This window comes from Myotis lucifugus, unplaced genomic scaffold (genome assembly GCF_000147115.1).
Source record: "Myotis lucifugus unplaced genomic scaffold, Myoluc2.0 scaffold_305, whole genome shotgun sequence".
NCBI lineage: Eukaryota > Metazoa > Chordata > Mammalia > Chiroptera > Vespertilionidae > Myotis > Myotis lucifugus.
The window spans coordinates 1,262,426-1,280,758 of record NW_005871353.1 but is presented as its reverse complement, the minus strand read 5'-3'; the positions used below and the strand labels follow the sequence as shown (position 1 = coordinate 1,280,758).

The following is an 18,333-nucleotide window of genomic DNA, read 5'->3' as shown; positions in this document are numbered from 1 at the left end:
TATTTTTTAGGGAACAAAATGCTTCATTACCACCATTAAAAGGTTGATATCGCTTGGATCTAGAGCTATTCCTAACAATTTTGCAAGATTCTGTGGTATCTTTCTGCCAGCATATAGAACTATGCATAATCCACACATTTGGAATGGTCCCTGGGGCATATTTTGAGAAAATATTCTTGCCATTATCTAGAATTGACTTGACATATTAGGACTCAGTTATTATGTGTATTGTGTGGTTTAATATATATTATTCATGGTCTTAGAACCTGCCAAACATGGGGGCTGCCTCCCTTTTCCAGGTTAAGTCTTACTAAGTTTCTTTTCATGGCCATGCAGTGGCATATCAAGAGATTAAGACATGGAAATGGCTCGAAGCATTTACCTCTCTATTGCCTATCAAGGGATGGGGGCGCAACCTTCAGGTGGACTCTGCATAGTTCTGAACTGTGGTCTTATGTGGGATTTCTCTCACGGACTGGAGAGCCCTGCCTCGCAGTAGGCTCACTGAATCTGGGTGGGCTGCTCATTACAGAGGGCCTGCCGTGCCAATGACTCATCCATTCACTTCCTCAACATTGGTGAGCACTGACTGCATGCTTGGTGCAGGGCACACCAAGGGAACAGAAATGCAGTTTCTGCTCCCAGGAGATGCTCTATGACTTGTGGATGAGGCCCTAGCAGACTAACTAATATTTTGTTGTGACTGGGACTGCAGTAGTAGAGTGTTACAACAGCAGGGGATCTGGAACATGGGGTGATGAGTCCTGCTGGGGGATGGGAGGGTGCAGATTGTCAGGGTGGGGAGTATCGGGGAAAACTTACCATTTCACGGGTTTATGTGGTAGAACCAACCAAATAAAGCGGGGCGTTGTGGTTCTCAGTGCATGGGTTTCCCAACTGTTTTGTACTAACAAATGTGCTGTCATTTCTAAGGCTCCGTGTCCCAGAAGTATTTTACATTCCACCTCAGATGTCATTTTGTGGTTTAAACCTTGAATGGAGTCTTAGAATCATATCCAGAGGCTCTCTGACTAGATCCTGACAGTCATTTTTTGTGCCTGACAGGACATGAAGAGATGTAAGCAATTTTTAAATAGCGGTCATATCATCATCCCACGTAACCTCGTCCACAAACTTCAGGTCTCCTGTATGGAAGCTGGATTTGGTCTATATTGCTCAGTAGTTTAAAAGTATTACTTGTTGCAAAATGCTCACTTACCACCTTGCAGCTATTTGGCTGGAGAGAAATTGCCATTTAAGTTGACTCAGGCACCCTCATGCTCATTAAACTCATTTGGCATTCTTTATGTTCCCTGCATAGGTGCCTCACCAGGTCTAGAAAGTGTCACATGGAGCTCCCAGAGCCAGCAGTACAACTGCAAAAGCCATTCCTTCTCTTTTACTATTCAGCCACCTCAGTTCACCATCCTTTCTGTTCTTCAGTCTTGGTGCAAATGCCATATCACGCCCAAAATATCCTTTATTTCTTGTCTTATAAATAATTATGTAGAGTAGACTCTGAGATCTTTAAGGTAGGACATCCTAAGTCATCTCTAATGTTGTATCCCCTCTGTCACCTAGCAAAGTACTTCATTGTCCATTGAATGAAGAGATGGACAGATGCACACATAAATGAACACATATGGGAGACAGTGGCATGTAGTGATTGAAGGAGGCCATCTGTTGCATGGTATCTAAGCTGGTGATATATACCTATTGATTACATGTTTCCCAGCCAGGTAACCATCCATGACCAAGCATTTTCTATTCAAGCATACTTGATACATAAATAGACTCAGCCTAAATGATTTGATAAGAGATAAAGAAGGCTCCCCTTGAGATTTAAGAACACAGATGTGTTATTTTGTTAATTTACTTTTCAACACAGGAGGAAATTCCAATGTTTCTACTACCTGACCCTGTGATCCAGTTAAGTAGGTTAGATTGTCTCCTTGCAGCGGCAGATCTTGTCTTTGTGCTTTGTTGACTCTCTCACCTCCTCTTCTTTGAATCAGTTTCTACCAACTGAAAAATGACCCATGAAGTCCAAAAGGGATGGAGTTTATAAAATGCCTCAGAATGTCTTCAGACTAAGAGTGGAGCTTTAATTTTCCCACAGAGAATACTTGAATTTCACCTGGAATTTCAAAATATATTCAACTCTGAAAGAAAAGGGAGTAAAAACTAGAAACACGCCCACACTCTCTAGGGCTTGCTCTTTATTAAGGATTTTTCTCCACTGAGAATACCCTGCACTATTTTTAGTGTGCAACAACATTTTACTATTTTAATTACACACTTCAAACTAGGTTGGTTTTAGAATTTTTTGCTGACTTTTAAAATATGAAATATTTCAAGTCAAGTGATTTACTAGTTCTTTTTCTGTCAATTGAACTAAAATAGCCTAAGATGGTTTGCAAAAATATATAGCCTAGTTAGATACTGACCATTTAAAAATATTTTTCTAGTATAAACAGCCTAAATGTTAGTGGTTTTTTTTTTCATAATGGTTTCAAAATAATGTCTAGTTTGTATGATGTGATCAAAGAGCATAGTAATTATGGATTTAATATTTTCACATGTTGAAATCAAACTAATTTCACTTGGTACATTGTTCCCTACCCATTGGTTATGGCGACTTGATAATACTTGACTTTAGAGTGCTCCAAAATCATCACAACAGCCATTTGAGTAGAATTAATGGGTTGGAAACCTAGTTCACAAGAATAATGAAAATGCTTATATTATATGTTAATTTCCTAAAATATTTATTTAAACCTTTCTCTTTGTCTTTCTTGTAGTGCGGGAGTTGGCCGGACTGGTTGTTTCATTGTAATAGATGCCATGTTAGAAAGAATAAAGCATGAAAAAACTGCAGATATTTATGGCCATGTAACTTTAATGAGAGCCCAGAGGAATTACATGGTGCAAACAGAAGACCAGTACATCTTTATCCACGATGCGCTGTTGGAAGCAGTGACTTGTGGAAATACCGAAGTGCCGGCGAGAAACCTGTATGCCTACATTCAGAAGCTGACACAAATAGAGACAGGAGAGAATGTCACAGGAATGGAGCTTGAATTTAAGGTATAACATTGAGGATGATGTGGTAATTCAGGAGCAAGTCATTTGCAGATTGTCTGAGTCCTGGCTTTCCTTTCTGACCCTTTCAAATTTGTCAAGTGACAAGATTCACTTGACTTTGCCCTCCCTCAGGTGTCTGACTATAAAACACTTTCTTCCTCTTTTCCTCTTCTATTCCATGCTTCCTAATACCTTGAGCTCTTTTGTACCCTAATTTAAACTGAGAGATCATACCCATAGAACATAATATTTAAAAATTCAGTAGGCTATAGGAAGTCCATTAGGTAGAAGTGAAAGGCAGCGCAGTTTGATGTGTCATTTACTTTGAAGTAAACCAAAGCTTTATCTAAAGAGGAAATCTCGGGTATGCTGCATTCAAACCATAGGCTAAAATGATCTTTGTCAGATTTTTCCTTTTTTTTCTATTCAACAGCGTCTAGCCAGCTCTAAAGCTCACACCTCAAGATTCATCAGTGCCAATCTTCCATGTAATAAATTCAAAAATCGCCTTGTTAATATTATGCCATATGAATCCACAAGGGTATGCCTGCAGCCTATCCGAGGAGTAGAAGGATCTGATTACATCAATGCCAGTTTTATTGATGGATACAGGTATATACTCTTGTTCCCCTGACAATCTGGAGCCTTGATATTTGCATGTGCCCTAGTTTCATAGCCAGAATGAATTTTATCTCAAGTCAAAGCATTTTCTTTCTGCGTAGGTCAGCAGTCAATCCCGTGGTATTTGTTTTCTATTATTTTGGATAGAAGTAAGAAGAAGCCGTCATGGAGTTGTTAATCTGGCCTCCTGCACGCTTCCTTCAGAAGGAATTAATAAAAAAAAAGCTGTTTTGTACCATATTTCATAAATTTAATAGATTGTGTAAAAGTCATGTCTTCAAATTGATGCCCCACAACTGTTCCCTAAACGATTTGTATGCACATGAAATTGAGCCATTAGTGTTGCGCTAAAATTTAAATAATAATGATAGACATACATCATAATATTAACAAAGCCGTTTCTTTTGCTAAGTCCCCAAAATGTAATAAATGTTATTTGATGACACAATCTTAATGGACATTTACTGAATTGCATGAAATATTTTCAGTTTTATTACTGGGTTGGATGTTTACATAGCAAATGTGAACCTTTGTGTGTTCTCTGGTTATTTTAACATGCTATTTTCATTCCCGGTAATTCAGACAACAGAAAGCCTACATCGCTACCCAGGGACCCTTGGCGGAGACCACGGAAGACTTCTGGCGGATGCTCTGGGAACACAACTCCACCATCGTGGTGATGCTCACCAAGCTGCGTGAGATGGGCAGAGTGAGTGTCTCCTCATAAGACATTTCCGTCATGGAGAAGTGGGGGTTTCATGTCAATGACTGGAGTGCCAGAGCCATTCTTTGACAGTCAGGGTACTCCTGAAACACTGGGCACTCATTACTCTGGGTTGGTTTTTAACTTACAAAGCCACATCCAGTTCTTTCCTTTGTGTGTTTTGAAGAAAGATCTAGTTTTCTTTTTTCATTGAAACACAATCAGAGAGACAAATAAGTAAGCAGATGCTCCTTGACTTACGCCCTGACTCTCAACACATCCTCATTTCCTTTCACTCTGGACAAGCTGGAGTTTCAGGAGCAAAGGGGCCATCATGTCTCTGTAGGAAGTAATTTGACTTTCATCCCTGAGGCAAATTCGTACTTGCTCACCATTTACCCTCATTGAATAAAGTGTTGGAAATTTACATTGTTTTTCTAAGGTAATTTCAGATCCACTTTTAAAAAGTGATTATCCTGAAAATATTCAGAAAATAGTAATAGAGATACATCAAGACTTACCCCTTAAATTCAATAGATGCAAGTAAGCATTTTGCTATATTTGTTTGAGATATTCTATCTCTCTCTCTTCTTTGTAGAAATGTCTAAAACCGAGCTTTTAGGTCCCAAAGAGAGAGAAAAAGGACTAGGAAAATGACTTGATTATTCTACAAGGTCATTCAGTCATTAAAACTGCCTGGGCTGACTAGAGTGATTGGACCCAATCAATTCAGAGGTTTCTTTGTCCGTTCACACTTGATGGTTCTCTTCATCCCAAACCACAGTGGTCCAGGTCTGCTAAAGTGATGCAATGTGTGATTGACAGGACCAACCTTATGACTAGGACTGATGTAATTATTTGGATAACTTGTAGGTATGAAGATGCTTACTCTATCGAAGTATTCAATTTGACAGAAATATATTACCACCAATTATATTCCAAGTACTGTGCTTGATGCTATGGGCAAGGATTGAACTATAGGATTTCCCTATCCTCAGGAAACTTATGGGTTCAAAGAAAAAATGAGTCACATGCAACTGGAATGGGCTTGAATTTTATTAATGAGAGAAAGAGTTATATAGATAACTAGATGATAGACAAAGTTTATTTACATGGTGTATAGTTAACATGAATCGTTTCTCCTTTCAGGAGAAATGTCACCAATACTGGCCAGCAGAACGATCTGCAAGATACCAGTACTTTGTTGTAGATCCCATGGCTGAATACAACATGCCACAATATATCCTAAGAGAATTCAAGGTCACAGATGCCAGGGTAAGTTGGCACAGTCTTATGCTCTCAACCATTAGTTGAAAAGTAGTCTAAAGCAGCGGTCGCCAACCTTTCTGACCTCACGGACCACCAGTGGTCCACCGACCACCAGTTGGCGACTGCTGGTCTAAAGTGCTTCTCTGGGAGAAACATTGGCCAGTGGCCATATTCTCTAGTGAAGAGATCACCCATCCTAGAAGACTTTTTATTATTATATTATTATTATTATTATTATTATTATTATTAATGTAAGAGTAACTTTCTTCTGTCTGGCAAGTGTTCTCACAAAACCAGCTTGGCTTCCTTTCAAAGGTAACATCTGGCAGCTCAACTCTGAGATTGCATTTGGTGAGTGTGTGTGCTGGGAAGCATTTACTGATTGGTTGGCTGCGCTGATGTTCACCTTCTCAGCACATTCTCTTTGGAACTTCCTTGACTTCTTCATTACTTGAGGCTGTAAATATGTTGTTGTTTTGCAAAGCCCTGTAGGTCATGTGGGCTTGGAGGTTAATTTGGTATGATTTTAAAACCGCAGAGCAAATGGCATTTTTTAGAGGAATCTGACAAGCTTTGCACATTCTAATTTGATTGCTGGCGTGGTTTATTCCTCGGTGTGCTAATGTGTCTGTCCATGAGAGCTGTGCACCCACGACCCTTGCTGGCTAATTTTCATTCTGCATTTCTTGTCTAGATTGCTGAGTCCAAAGTTCAGCTCTGATGTAAGATGTTCTGTGCAGAAACTTTCATATCCTTGCCTTTAGCCACTCTGCAACCGTGATTACAAATACATCCTGGGGGAGAGGGGTTCAGTCCAAAGCCTGCTTTGTATCTGGAGCTGTCACAATGGGTGGGTCGAGTAAAACTCCAGTGTAAAGCTATTTACTTGATCCATTGTTTGTGTTTTTTTTCTGGAAAGCTGATTTCTCAACCAGTACTCATGTTTAGAGATTGTCCACTAATCCCCAAAGCTGGGGACCTGGCGGTTGACCTAAAGTGAAAGAGAAATTGGTTAGCAGGCTGGTTGGCCCAGGTGACAGACCTGTTAATGCTAGAAAATCTGAAGTCTTAACTACTCGGAAAGTGACTCTACACAAGGCAGCAGTGAAGTTCCTAGGTGTCGTTTTTGAGCTGCCCAAGTAAGCATACCTTGGTGTCCCACCCCATTGTTTAAAAAGTAATGCTAATAATAATGCCCTTTCAGAATTGGGAGCAAGATACGTGAATGAAAAAATGTTACTTGCATTCTAAGCAAACTCAGCAACCATTTCTAATGATAACGTTCTTCGCCACTCCTCTCCTGCCCAAATTAAATCTAATCACAATACTCAAAAGAAACAGTGAGGCAGAAACTTGGGCATGCCTTTGTTTGCTTTTTAAAGGCTTCCTGTGATTGAATAGTCTTCCTAGCTGACAAAACATTTGCTGTGTGTGCTCCTAGTGTTTCTAATCTCAACTTCCCAGTTTAGAAAGCAAGTTGGCGCTTACGGATAAAGTGTTGTTAAACAGGTAGCCTGTAAGTGGAGCCAGGTGGTCTCTCCGCTGAAGAGTAAGGGTTTGTGCTGAAGACCTCTTCTTGCTGTTGAAAGCAACTGTGGTCAGAAAGAACATTAAGAGGACGACAGGCCTGCATTGTCTAGCCTCTGGGGAGAAAGGTGATGGGCATAATTGTTATACCTGCTCCTGTAAACAGAAGCCCCTTCTGCTTTTGTTGTGCTTCCAAAAATACTGTAAAATTCCGGGAGGAATCAGCAATGCCTTAGTATCTTCTTTTCAAACCATTTATACTTCATGAGTCAAAGCAGTGTTGCTTGCTAATCACTGTAGAAAAAAAAAGCTCTTCTTTTCCATCACCTGTTTCCTCTCCGTGTTTGGCTTTGTCTGAGTTCAAACCCCCTACACGTGGTCAGCCAGGAAGAGTCCTTTTGGAGAATAGAGCATTTGTGTGCTAGCAATCTCTCTGATCTACTTGAGGGATGCCTCACTTCCTACCCAGCAGCATAGTCGGTCACAAGGCGCATGTTGTATGTCCTGCCATTGTCTGGAAATTGTATGCCTCTGAGACATGTGGGCCGTCCAGGTTAACAGCCGCTACCTCATCTGTGTCCGCTCTTTTCCATGTCACTGTTGGTCATTTCGCAATGCTAGAAAGAAGCAAGCCCAGCACACGCAAAGTTGTGTCAATAGCAAACTGTCTGCTCTCGATGACATGCCTGGACGCTCCTTTCAATATTAAGAAGTGATTGGATTCACAAATTTTTAGAAGAGTGTATAGGTTCCACCTGGGTTTCAGAGGCAAACTTTGGGTCTCAAAACGTACTAATATAGGAACTAGATGACTCTTTATGAGGTGGGAATTGTGAGAGAAAAAAAAAATTTTGCAATGTAAATAAATATGTGAATGGAGACAGTGTTCCTAGCAGATAAGATATGTATGTAAGCTCCTAGTTAAATATGTGCCCCCCTCCCCCCCATTTTTTCTTTCTTTCTGGAAAAACCATCATGTTTGCTGCTGTGCCTGTGCGTGGCTGAACCCTCCTGGCGCCCTCTGGCTGGGTGTGGCTTTCTCCCTGAAGGACGGTCAGTCCCGAACAGTGAGACAGTTCCAGTTCACTGACTGGCCAGAGCAAGGCGTGCCAAAGTCTGGAGAAGGATTTATTGACTTCATTGGCCAAGTTCACAAAACAAAAGAGCAGTTTGGCCAAGATGGACCCATTTCAGTCCATTGCAGGTGAGCTAAGAATCAGGAATGGGGAGTTTCCACTTGTGATTAATGTGGTGGTAACTTTGAAACTATGTATTGTTGTCTATTGTCAGGACAAGCTTCTTGTAGTAAATCTGCATAATAGACATTTTATTCTCAAAAAAATGTATTGTAAAACCTAAAGCAAGTACTCACTTCTCTTTCCTTCCACAAAAGGAAAATAGCCAGGGAAAGGTTTTTATCCCCAACTTTTACCTCTTGTAACAAAGAACTACACTGTGTTTCTCTGGCCTATTTTAACAGGAATTACTGGTACATCCCCTTGTGAAAATTAGTTCAGTTAGTCGTGTCTGACTTTTTGTAGATCCCCTTGAGAAAATTAGTTCAGTTAGTCGTGTCTTACTCCTGTGTTTGTCTTCTTGGGAAACCATAAATAGTTATCAAGCCTTAATGACAATACTAATTTTTGCCAGTCAATAAGTGATTAGAATGGTACCTTAGTTAAAATTGTAATTTGTTTGAAAATTGTGACTGTATCAGAAAATGAAGCACCTTCAAGTTAATTATTTTCAATAGTTTCCACAGGATTTTATAATTCAGGTATTAAAGTTAATAGATATAGAAAGTAAATGGTTCAGAGAGGACACTCACCATAAATTCAGTGCTTTTGGAAGTTTCTGTGCAAAAATCTTCCAACAAAGGGAATTCACTTATTTTAGGGTTCTAGCAACTTTTGAAGTCTCCGTTTTTAATTTCTTTATGGTCAAAATCTTGAGTTTATTAAATTGATTTTGCTTCAAAAAGGAATGACAAAAACCAACTACATTTCCTAGTGACTTGGAAGACAGGGTCTCAAAATAGGAGAACTGTTCGAGTGCGGCTTCCAATGTCTGAGTCCTGGTTCCACTCTGTCGGCTGTCGCTCTGTGGCACTAGGGATGTTTCTCTGGACCTCAGTGTTCTCAGGAGCTGTGAGATCCTAGCACACTATGTGTCCCAGGCATTGCATAGTGGATGAGGATGGGACCTTATTTATACACATTTGCTTTGTGTTGAGTTATCCAAAATCCTTGGCTCTAGACCAGCGGTTCTCAACCTGTGAATCGTGACCCCTTTGGAGGGTTGAATGACCCTTTCACAGGGGTCGCCTAAGACCATCAGAAAACACATACATAATTACATATTGTTTTTGTGGTTAATCACTATGCTTTAATTATGTTCAATTTGTAACAATGAAAATACGTTACATTACGATTCATAACAGTAGCAAAATTACAGTTATGAAGTAGCAACGAAAATAATTTTATGGTTGGGGGTCACCACAACATGAGGAACTGTATTAAAGGGTCACGGCATTAGGAAGGTTGAGAACCACTGCTCTAGACAATCAAAGAGCATGTAGGAAATAGTACATTGGCTTAAGAGTTCAGACAAAGTAGATATATTAGAGTTAAATTATCTGGCTATTCCCTTAATTTTCCATATAATTGGCCCAAATTCTTGATCAAACTTGTCCAATATAAAGAAAAGAATATACTTAATAAACATTATTAACTTCAGGCATTCCATAAGTATGTAAAGGTGTATGTGTGTGTGTGACTTCCCATTGCTTTTGTCACCACAAAATGCTTTAAACACACCTATAGTATAAATTCTATGACTTCATATACCATATGTATCTTAAAGGCTTCCCATTATTTTCTGTTATCTGGGAATATCCTAAAAATGCCACTTATTTTATTTACTAGAGGCCCGGTGCATGGATTTGTGCACCGGTGGGGTCCCTCAGCCTGGCCTGTGGGGATCAGGCCAAATCCGGTTCTCCGACATTTCCCAAGGGGTCCTGGATTGCGAGAGGATGCAGGCCAGGCCGAGGGACCCCACCAGTGCACAAATCCGTGTATGCATATAAGATCTTTGGTTAATCAGTTCTCGCCCTCCCTCCCCGCTGAGATTCATCAGTTTGTTCCATGATTCCATGCCTGTACATTGAGAGTCTGCCCCCTGGTGGTCAGTGCGCGTCATAGCTACTGGTCGAACGGTTGAACAGTTTGATGGTCATTTAGGCTTTTATATATATACATATATATATTATTAAAATAATATAATACAGTCAATAATTCAGAAGGTATAAGGCCAGTACCTATTATTTTCCTAAAAGTGTCTGGTAGAAAGCAAAAAAAAACAACACAAAAAACACCCACCTTTTTTTGTCACATTTGAGCAATTAAATCAAGGTAAGATAGACTCTAGAGTACCTAGAGACCATTCAACAAAAAGATCATAAATCATAGTCTCTGAGGATAGAGATTTTCAAGGTCATCTATTCCATCTTAACAGAGAGCCTTGCCTGCTCCAGGACATGCTCAGCCACTTTGTAAAGACTATCCATAGATTTTAAAGCCTCAGTTAACATTTGCTAGGACTCTTTAGAAAACCCAGTTTATAAAGGGACACACTATTTATATGCTTGTCAGCTACATCCTCAAGTAAATGAATCCATCCATTTTCTACAGCCTGTACCCAAGCATTACACAGGCCATTTAATTAGGATCCAAAAATGTAGGGATTTTTCAGATTATTCACTCTTCTCCTCATTACCTGAACCTCCAGATGCTTTTCTACTTCTTAAGAACACAAAAGCTATGAATTAATTTTCTTCTCTTGCTGCACTAAGATCCTGAAATTACCTTAAAACAATAATGAAAACAGAGAGAAACTCAAAAACTCGTTAATGTGGTGAAAAGGATCCTGGTGTTTAAAATGCTATATAATTGTATAAAGAAATAGCTCTTAACTAGTTTTTTTTTTCATTTAGGTTAGAGACCCCTCTTAGAGACTTCTTAAACTTATGTTTCATTAAACAGAAAATATATATATATAATTTTCACAACTCATATGTATAAGGTATTCATAGACCCATTCTGAAAATTGAATTAGGATTCTGTATAAAAAAAAACCCTGATAAAGAAACTCTTATCATATCAAAAATATCTGAGTTTGAATAGTCTATATACCTTCCTATTTACATGTCTAGGTGATGGGACATCCTGAACAAATTTTAAGTGGCTACAAGAAGTAAAACTCTAGAGAACTTGAACATGCTCAGTTTACCTCACCTTATCTGAATTACTTCATATTTTAAAAATATGAAGCAGGCAAGGTTTACAATTTCAGGATCTGCGTGAAGAGTACAAATCTATAATTATTTACGTTTCCTTTTATTCCTTTATTTTATAATGTGTTTCCTTGATCTTTCCAAAAAGACATATGATCCCAATTGGAAAGTCATTTAGAAGACTGAATCCTAATTATTCCACACTCATTCTCTCGTTACCATGACACATTATCCCAAGAGTAATCATTGGGTGATTTTAACACCACATTTTCCTGACTGTGGCTGTGGGAGACATTATGCATTTTGAAAGCTAGTGGACACATGTCCACTTAGAAGTAAATGTAGCCATGGCTTTGAGCATCTCATCAGGAATGTTGCCTTTGTTTCTGTGACAGTGCGGGCGTTGGAAGAACTGGAGTCTTCATAACACTAAGCATTGTTCTGGAGAGAATGAGATATGAAGGAGTTGTAGATATCTTCCAGACTGTCAAAATGTTGAGAACACAACGACCAGCCATGGTACAGACAGAGGTAAGAAAAATCTTCATGAGCCAAATAAGAGATTTTGTTAGCCAGAACCTTCTAGAGTCCAGAGATCATCAGAGGCAAAGTACAGGAAAATATTGTAGGAAAAGTATCAAATTGTTTAAAATTGTGAACCTCATCCATCCCTTGGTTAAATGGGAGTGACAGTGACAATGTCTTGGAGTTGTTTCTGGAGTTAGGTGAGATTATATGGTAGATTGAACCATATTAAAGTGTCACTATTTAACAATATTTGGCCTCTAAAAATGGCAAGTTTGCATAGTTTGTTATATACACATAACTAATATTTACATATAAATGTGTAATATATTAGTGTGGTATATTTATAAAAATTGTAATGCCTGATTTATAATAGACCCTCAGCCCATTGTACTACTCCATACTCTTTCTGTATGCCTAGATGTTAACCCTTTGCGGTCCAATTTTATTTTTGGAATTCAAACAGTCTGGTCCAAATTAATTGACAGGATTGAACGTTGAACTTACTGACAATGCATATAATCGCAGCAGTTTGTGGTGTCGACCTCAGCTCCACATTGGACCTGCTCCTAGCGCCTGGTCTGTCGAGTCAGCCTGGACGTTAGACCGAAAAGGGTTAAAGATCAGCTGCTTTATAGCTGATTTCTTAATAATGGTCATTTTAAATATTTAATACCTGGACAAGACCTAGAGAAATTAGCCCCCCATTTTCTAGTCCAATAATCAATATGCAAATTCTCATATTACTCAGAAAAATATGAGTTCATGATTTGGCCTGTCTGACCCATTGACTAATCATTTCTAAGGATAATATGAGTGATAGATACATTGTGTTTGTTTATCAAAAGGCCAACAAGTTCTGTAGGTTATATGTGTTCCTAAATTTGTCACTCACAATACCTTTCAGACTTTGATTTCAAAATAGTGCAAGCATTTGGCTTTCAATACTCAAAACATTATGTCAGCGTGACAAACCTAATAGGTGTTGGGGGTGACAGAGGGAAATTGGACGTTTAAAAAGCCTTAACATTTAGCCAAGCAACTTACTGTGACAAGATAGGAAAGCAAACTCCATTTATTTTGCATTACCATTTTTATTGTAGAAAAATGCACATTTAAGCAAAATAGAAACTATCTACTTTCAGGCCCATTGGCTACTGAAAATAAGTTTCTTTTACGAGGAAAACCCTACTTTTTCTCATCTGTAAATTATAATTTTTCCATCTCTCCAATAGTACCCCAACATATTCCTAAATGACTGTGTTCTCCCCTGTCTGAAAAAGGACATGTTTCACACTGTTATTTTAGGGTAGGCCTTTAAAGCAGCAGTCATACTGAATTAGGCCCGTGGCACAGGGATTTTTTTATGTGGACAGCCAGTCTTGTGTTGCCACTTTCAGGAGTTGAACATCTTCAAGTCCAGAGTCCTGAATAAATTAATGGCTCTGTGTGCCTCACCAGATACCTTTTGGCTGCCTCCCTCAAATATATAAGAATATCAGAAATGATGTTGGGTAATTCTGATTGTAGGTAGCAAGGTCTACTGTCTAATAAGACTTTTTAAAAAATTTAATAAGACTTTTTTTTAAAATTTAAATTCTATTGGCAATAGCCCAGAGGTAAGTGAATCTAAATGTTCCTTGGGACAGTGTGTGTCTGCATCAGCATCTCTTAAGTATGCAAACCGAGAATGAGTTCTGTTATCACAAATAAGCAGGTAATTGTAAAGGAGGACTGTGATGTATAAGGAGCTCACATGTTCCATAGGTGGTGGTTATTTGATATGACTTGGAGAATGGTTCACACTGGTCTGGAAGATAATGTTCATTGGAGCTGTCACTACTTGGAATTGGGAGACTATTTTAGTCCAATTGATTGGTGGTTAATGAACACCCCATGTGGCTGATCGCTCTTTGCTCGCTAAAATCGATTGGTCGTTGGATTGGATTGATTGACGAAAGTAGTGATTTTGCCCTCAACGAGATGCAACTTTGTTTTCTAACACTGATTTTCACTTTTCTGATGTGCTGTTCTCATGGCCCCTTCTCGTCTTTCTCGCCATGCCTTCCCCCTGCAGGACCAGTACCAGTTCTGCTATCGAGCCTCACTCGAGTACCTGGGCAGCTTTGATCACTATGCAACGTAGAAACCCCTGACCCATTTTGGATTTTTACAGCGGGCCCTTCAATACCCATGGAGTCTCTTCTGAGCCATACAGGGCACTTGAGAAGTCCTTCTTAACTTCTAGGTAACAACCCCTTAGTGGGACTATTACACACAAAATAAACTAAAAATAAAAACTCTTCCGGGCGGACCAAGAATTCCCAGTTTAATAATCTAACCTGAAAATAATAAGAGAATCCTGACTGATGAGGGATCTGGAGGATTTTATTTACAGATACCTCAAGGATTCAGAATAAAGGGAAGAAGAAATCTCAACAAAGAACCAGCATCTTGTTCAGGATCACTCACTAGGTACAAGGAGGAGTGCCGCGTGGATGTCTGCTGGTGTGGCTTCTCATGGTAACACGAACTGCTTCGACATGACCCCTTCCCACCATATTGCTCATACTAACATTTGAGGGAGAAAAGGGGGGAATGTTTAAAAAGAAAGTCTTTGATTTAGTTTTTTAGTATTGTAAGATACTGCTGACCTGTGCTTCATTTTTAACTGTGTAAACTTTTTTTTAACAAAATGTATCTATCATTCTATAAAGTAAATTTTAAAAAGGTTACATAACTCTTCATTTTTTTTATTTCCAAATTGTAGGGGTTTTTTTTCAGCTGTACAACTGTTATCTGTCATATCTTGCTGTAGAAATATCACATATGAAATTTTGCACATTTTTGTGCAATACTCTTAATCTACAGTATTGGTTTCATCAGATATTACTTTTACACTTCTGTCTGTTTGGTAAGAAAGTACCCATTCTTTTCAAATAATCAAAGAGTTGTGTTTTGTTTTTAGAATCAACAGGGAGGCGCAAAGTATAAAGTTGCTGCTAACATATATACATATATATCCGTATTTTATAGGGGTGTCTATGTATATATAGACAGTGTGTTCACACAAAATGATAGAGATAGCTATCATTCAGTTCTTCCATGGTTTAGTATTTTTTTAAGGTAGAAAAGCTATTATAAACATCTTTTTCAATTATTTTATGACATTGGTATTTCTTAATATCACAAAATTTTAATTTTTTAAGGGCAATGAGGAATGCACATCAGTGATTGTCAAACCTCACCCCCTAATTTCCTACCCAATCTCCCCCCACCCACCTAACCATATTCACAAGTACCATTTTGTTAGCCAGGCTTCCAACAAAGTTCGATATTTCTAACAACTCTAGTGCAATAAAAAACATATTAAATATCTAAGAGGTGTGCATGTGGGAAAGGTCAGTGCATATCCCTTTAGGAGGGGAGAATGTTTTAATATATCAGCTATCAAGTTGTTTAAAAAAAGTGTATTCAATCGTATATTGTCTATAGTATGTGCTATGAAATTTGCATTTATGATATGTAACAGGGGCAAAGCCAAACTCATGTTACTCTGTTCAGTCAGAAACATTTCGTGGCATACAGCATTCCTGGGAAGTGCTGTTCTTTGTTTTCTTTTTGGTTTTAGTTTTGCATTTAGAGTGCCTTATAATTGATGCCTATTTTAATAGCATTTCTTTTTAGCTTTTGGTTCGTATTTCCATTAGTTGTTCGTATATGTTACTCTTCCTATTAAAGCATTATCTGTTTACCACATGTACAGAAACTCTTTGAATAATATGCATTCCTAGTTCTCAACCAGGTCGGGGAGGTTAGTGATTGTACCAGCCCAAAGCACTTGGATAATCAGGGCCCTTCTTCCTTTTATAATTGTCCACATCAGGAAAAGCCACTGGTTTTATTTTTAATCCCTTCCAAATCTGCTCTGGAACATCCAGAAAAGGCACCAAACTTATTTTAGTAACAACTATCATTGACCACTTTGGAATATATTTGCTATTCCATTAGGATTTTTTCTAAAAGGGGACATTTTTAAAATATGTGTATATATCTCCCCCCAAATTACTATAGGAAGCCATGGATGATGGCAGGAGCTTGCCATATCTTCCACAATTTTAAAGAATCCTCCAAATGTTCAAGGAACTCATAAAGAGTGTCCATAGAGGTATAATATTTTGGTTTAATCTTAGCTCCATTGATGTTCTGTTTTCTACATGTTCCCATCACTAACAGAATGAAATCCAAGAGACCAAACACTTGCAAGTATCATATATGAGCACTTTTGTAAAAAAAAAAAAAAAAGAAAAAAAGGAAGAAAAAAAGAAAATAATGTATAATACTTTAAAAAAAAAAGTATCTAGAAGGCTACCTCAGAATGAGACTCTCTAACCTACATCAGAACCAGAGAAGAATGTGCACTATGTGGGTGTGTTTCCTTTCAGTTCGTACCTTTTGGAGAGTTATCCAAGTGCCAGATTACTCAGTGCTGTAATTTTCATTTAGCGAAACAAAGAGGGTCATTAGACAGACATCGCATTATGCCGACATGCCATGTTGAATCAGATGGTGTACTGCACACCAGAACCCTTGCGCAATGAGCAGTTTCTCTCCCCGAGACAAAAACCGCCCGTTTGGCAAAGGGAAAGAGGAAAAGAATCCTAAGAAGGAAACGAATGGGATGCATACCATAGACGAACCAGGCGGAGACTTCCAGGGATCCTCCTGTTCAGGAGCTGTTCCGAGAACTAACTCCCTCCTGTCATTGATGTGCATTCCACACTCTGTGCTTTTCTGTACAAACCATTCTAGTTTGATTTTCCCAGGTGAACATCTTTATCTGCCATTACCATATAGACGCTCAAGTTTCCAATTATTTTCATCATCATAACCAGTACGGTGCTATTATTTACCTATGTACGTGTAGTTATGTATAATTTTGTAATTAGTTACAATGGTAAAAAATCAAAATATATAAGAAGTGATTTGTACAGAACTTTATTTTAGCTCTTTTTTAAAAATGATTTGCATGGTTAGACAACGGTGAGGACAGCCAGGGGAGGGAAGGGCCTCTAGGGAACTTTGCACTTTCTATACCTTTGTACTATGCACTGCCCTATTGATTCTACACCCAATAATGTTATTACTTGAACCCATCTGTAAGAAACTGCTTCAGAAATTCATTTGTGTGTATGTAAATAACTCGGCGTAGAAACAGGAAGGGGAAAAATTCTGCAGTAATGTACAGATTTTTTTTCTTTCCCGTTTATTCTCGGTTTTGCTTTGGTTTTAGCCCCTCCTTTTGATTTTTCACTTACCTTTTCTTTCTCCTCTGTTGGGTTTTGTTGCCGCTGGGTTTATGGGTGCCCTGATACTCCAGCAGAGGTCAGAAGGCTGCAGGTCCATCCTCTCCATCCGTTACGTGGCTTTGCCATCCAAGCTTGGAGTGTCTAAAACGATAATAACAGTTGTGTTCTTTGCTCTCATTTTGGATGCATAGACTGAAAAATTAAAAAAAAAATAACTTGTAAAATGGCTTGTTAAAAAATACAATTACCTCTAATTAGTAGTACGCGTAAATGTTTTACAGAATGAAAGGCGTGCTTTTTATTTTCTTACTTCGTTACATTGGTGGCGAAAGAAGTCTGTATGAAAATCAGTTCTTTGCTGACACAAGTTCCATTTGTTACAGATAAATTCTAATAAAAATGTCAGTGTAATGCAGCCCTGGCCTTTGCTTTTGTCCACTCAACCACTTGGTTTTGAATGTTATATAGGTTCCCCCTGGTTATCTGATTAGTTTCTTTGTACTAATAGTAAGTCCACTTACCAAGAGGCTATGTACAAATACCTGCCTGGTGGTAAGCCCCTTTCCTGGTAAGCAAACTGAGGCTCCGAGAAAGTTCGCCTAAGTTTTAACAGCAAAGAAAGAGGTCTTGGTTTTCATTCCATTTAGAGATCGTGGGCAATCTTTAATTCTGTGGGAGATGACTACCATATAAATTTATGCAAGTGCATTATAATATATACAAGTTTTTCATCCTGAAATAATTGTCAGCTCTCATGCACATACAAAAATTAAAACTCCATGATATTAGTTTCTTAAACTCTTGGGGAACATAGCTAAGAAAAGTATGGCATGGAGTGCCAGTAATGAATCAGAACTGTCCTAGGCATTAGGGAAGCAGCTGTGAACAAATAAGATACCAATGCCGCTTGCATGGAGACTACGGTAATGGCAGAGAGGCTGTCATTAAGTAAATAATGATAAAAATTGCACTGTGACAAGTGCTCCGAGGGAAGTCAGAGG

The 18,333-nt window shown here is 38.6% G+C and overlaps 1 protein-coding gene across 1 annotated transcript in view; it reads left to right on the top strand.

Moving 5' to 3' along the window:
• The window catches only part of LOC102442706 (receptor-type tyrosine-protein phosphatase delta), an 83,132-nt gene extending 65,385 nt beyond the window's left edge, over positions 1-17,747 (top strand). Inside the window, exons 5-11 of the mRNA XM_014465667.1 lie at positions 2,802-3,087; positions 3,518-3,696; positions 4,288-4,414; positions 5,558-5,683; positions 8,254-8,408; positions 11,894-12,029; positions 14,101-17,747. Coding sequence (XP_014321153.1) covers positions 2,802-3,087; positions 3,518-3,696; positions 4,288-4,414; positions 5,558-5,683; positions 8,254-8,408; positions 11,894-12,029; positions 14,101-14,169 — 1,078 coding nt within the window. The 3' untranslated portion in view covers positions 14,170-17,747. The remainder of the gene's footprint in view (positions 1-2,801; positions 3,088-3,517; positions 3,697-4,287; positions 4,415-5,557; positions 5,684-8,253; positions 8,409-11,893; positions 12,030-14,100) is intronic.
• Positions 17,748-18,333: the final 586 nt, after the last annotated feature.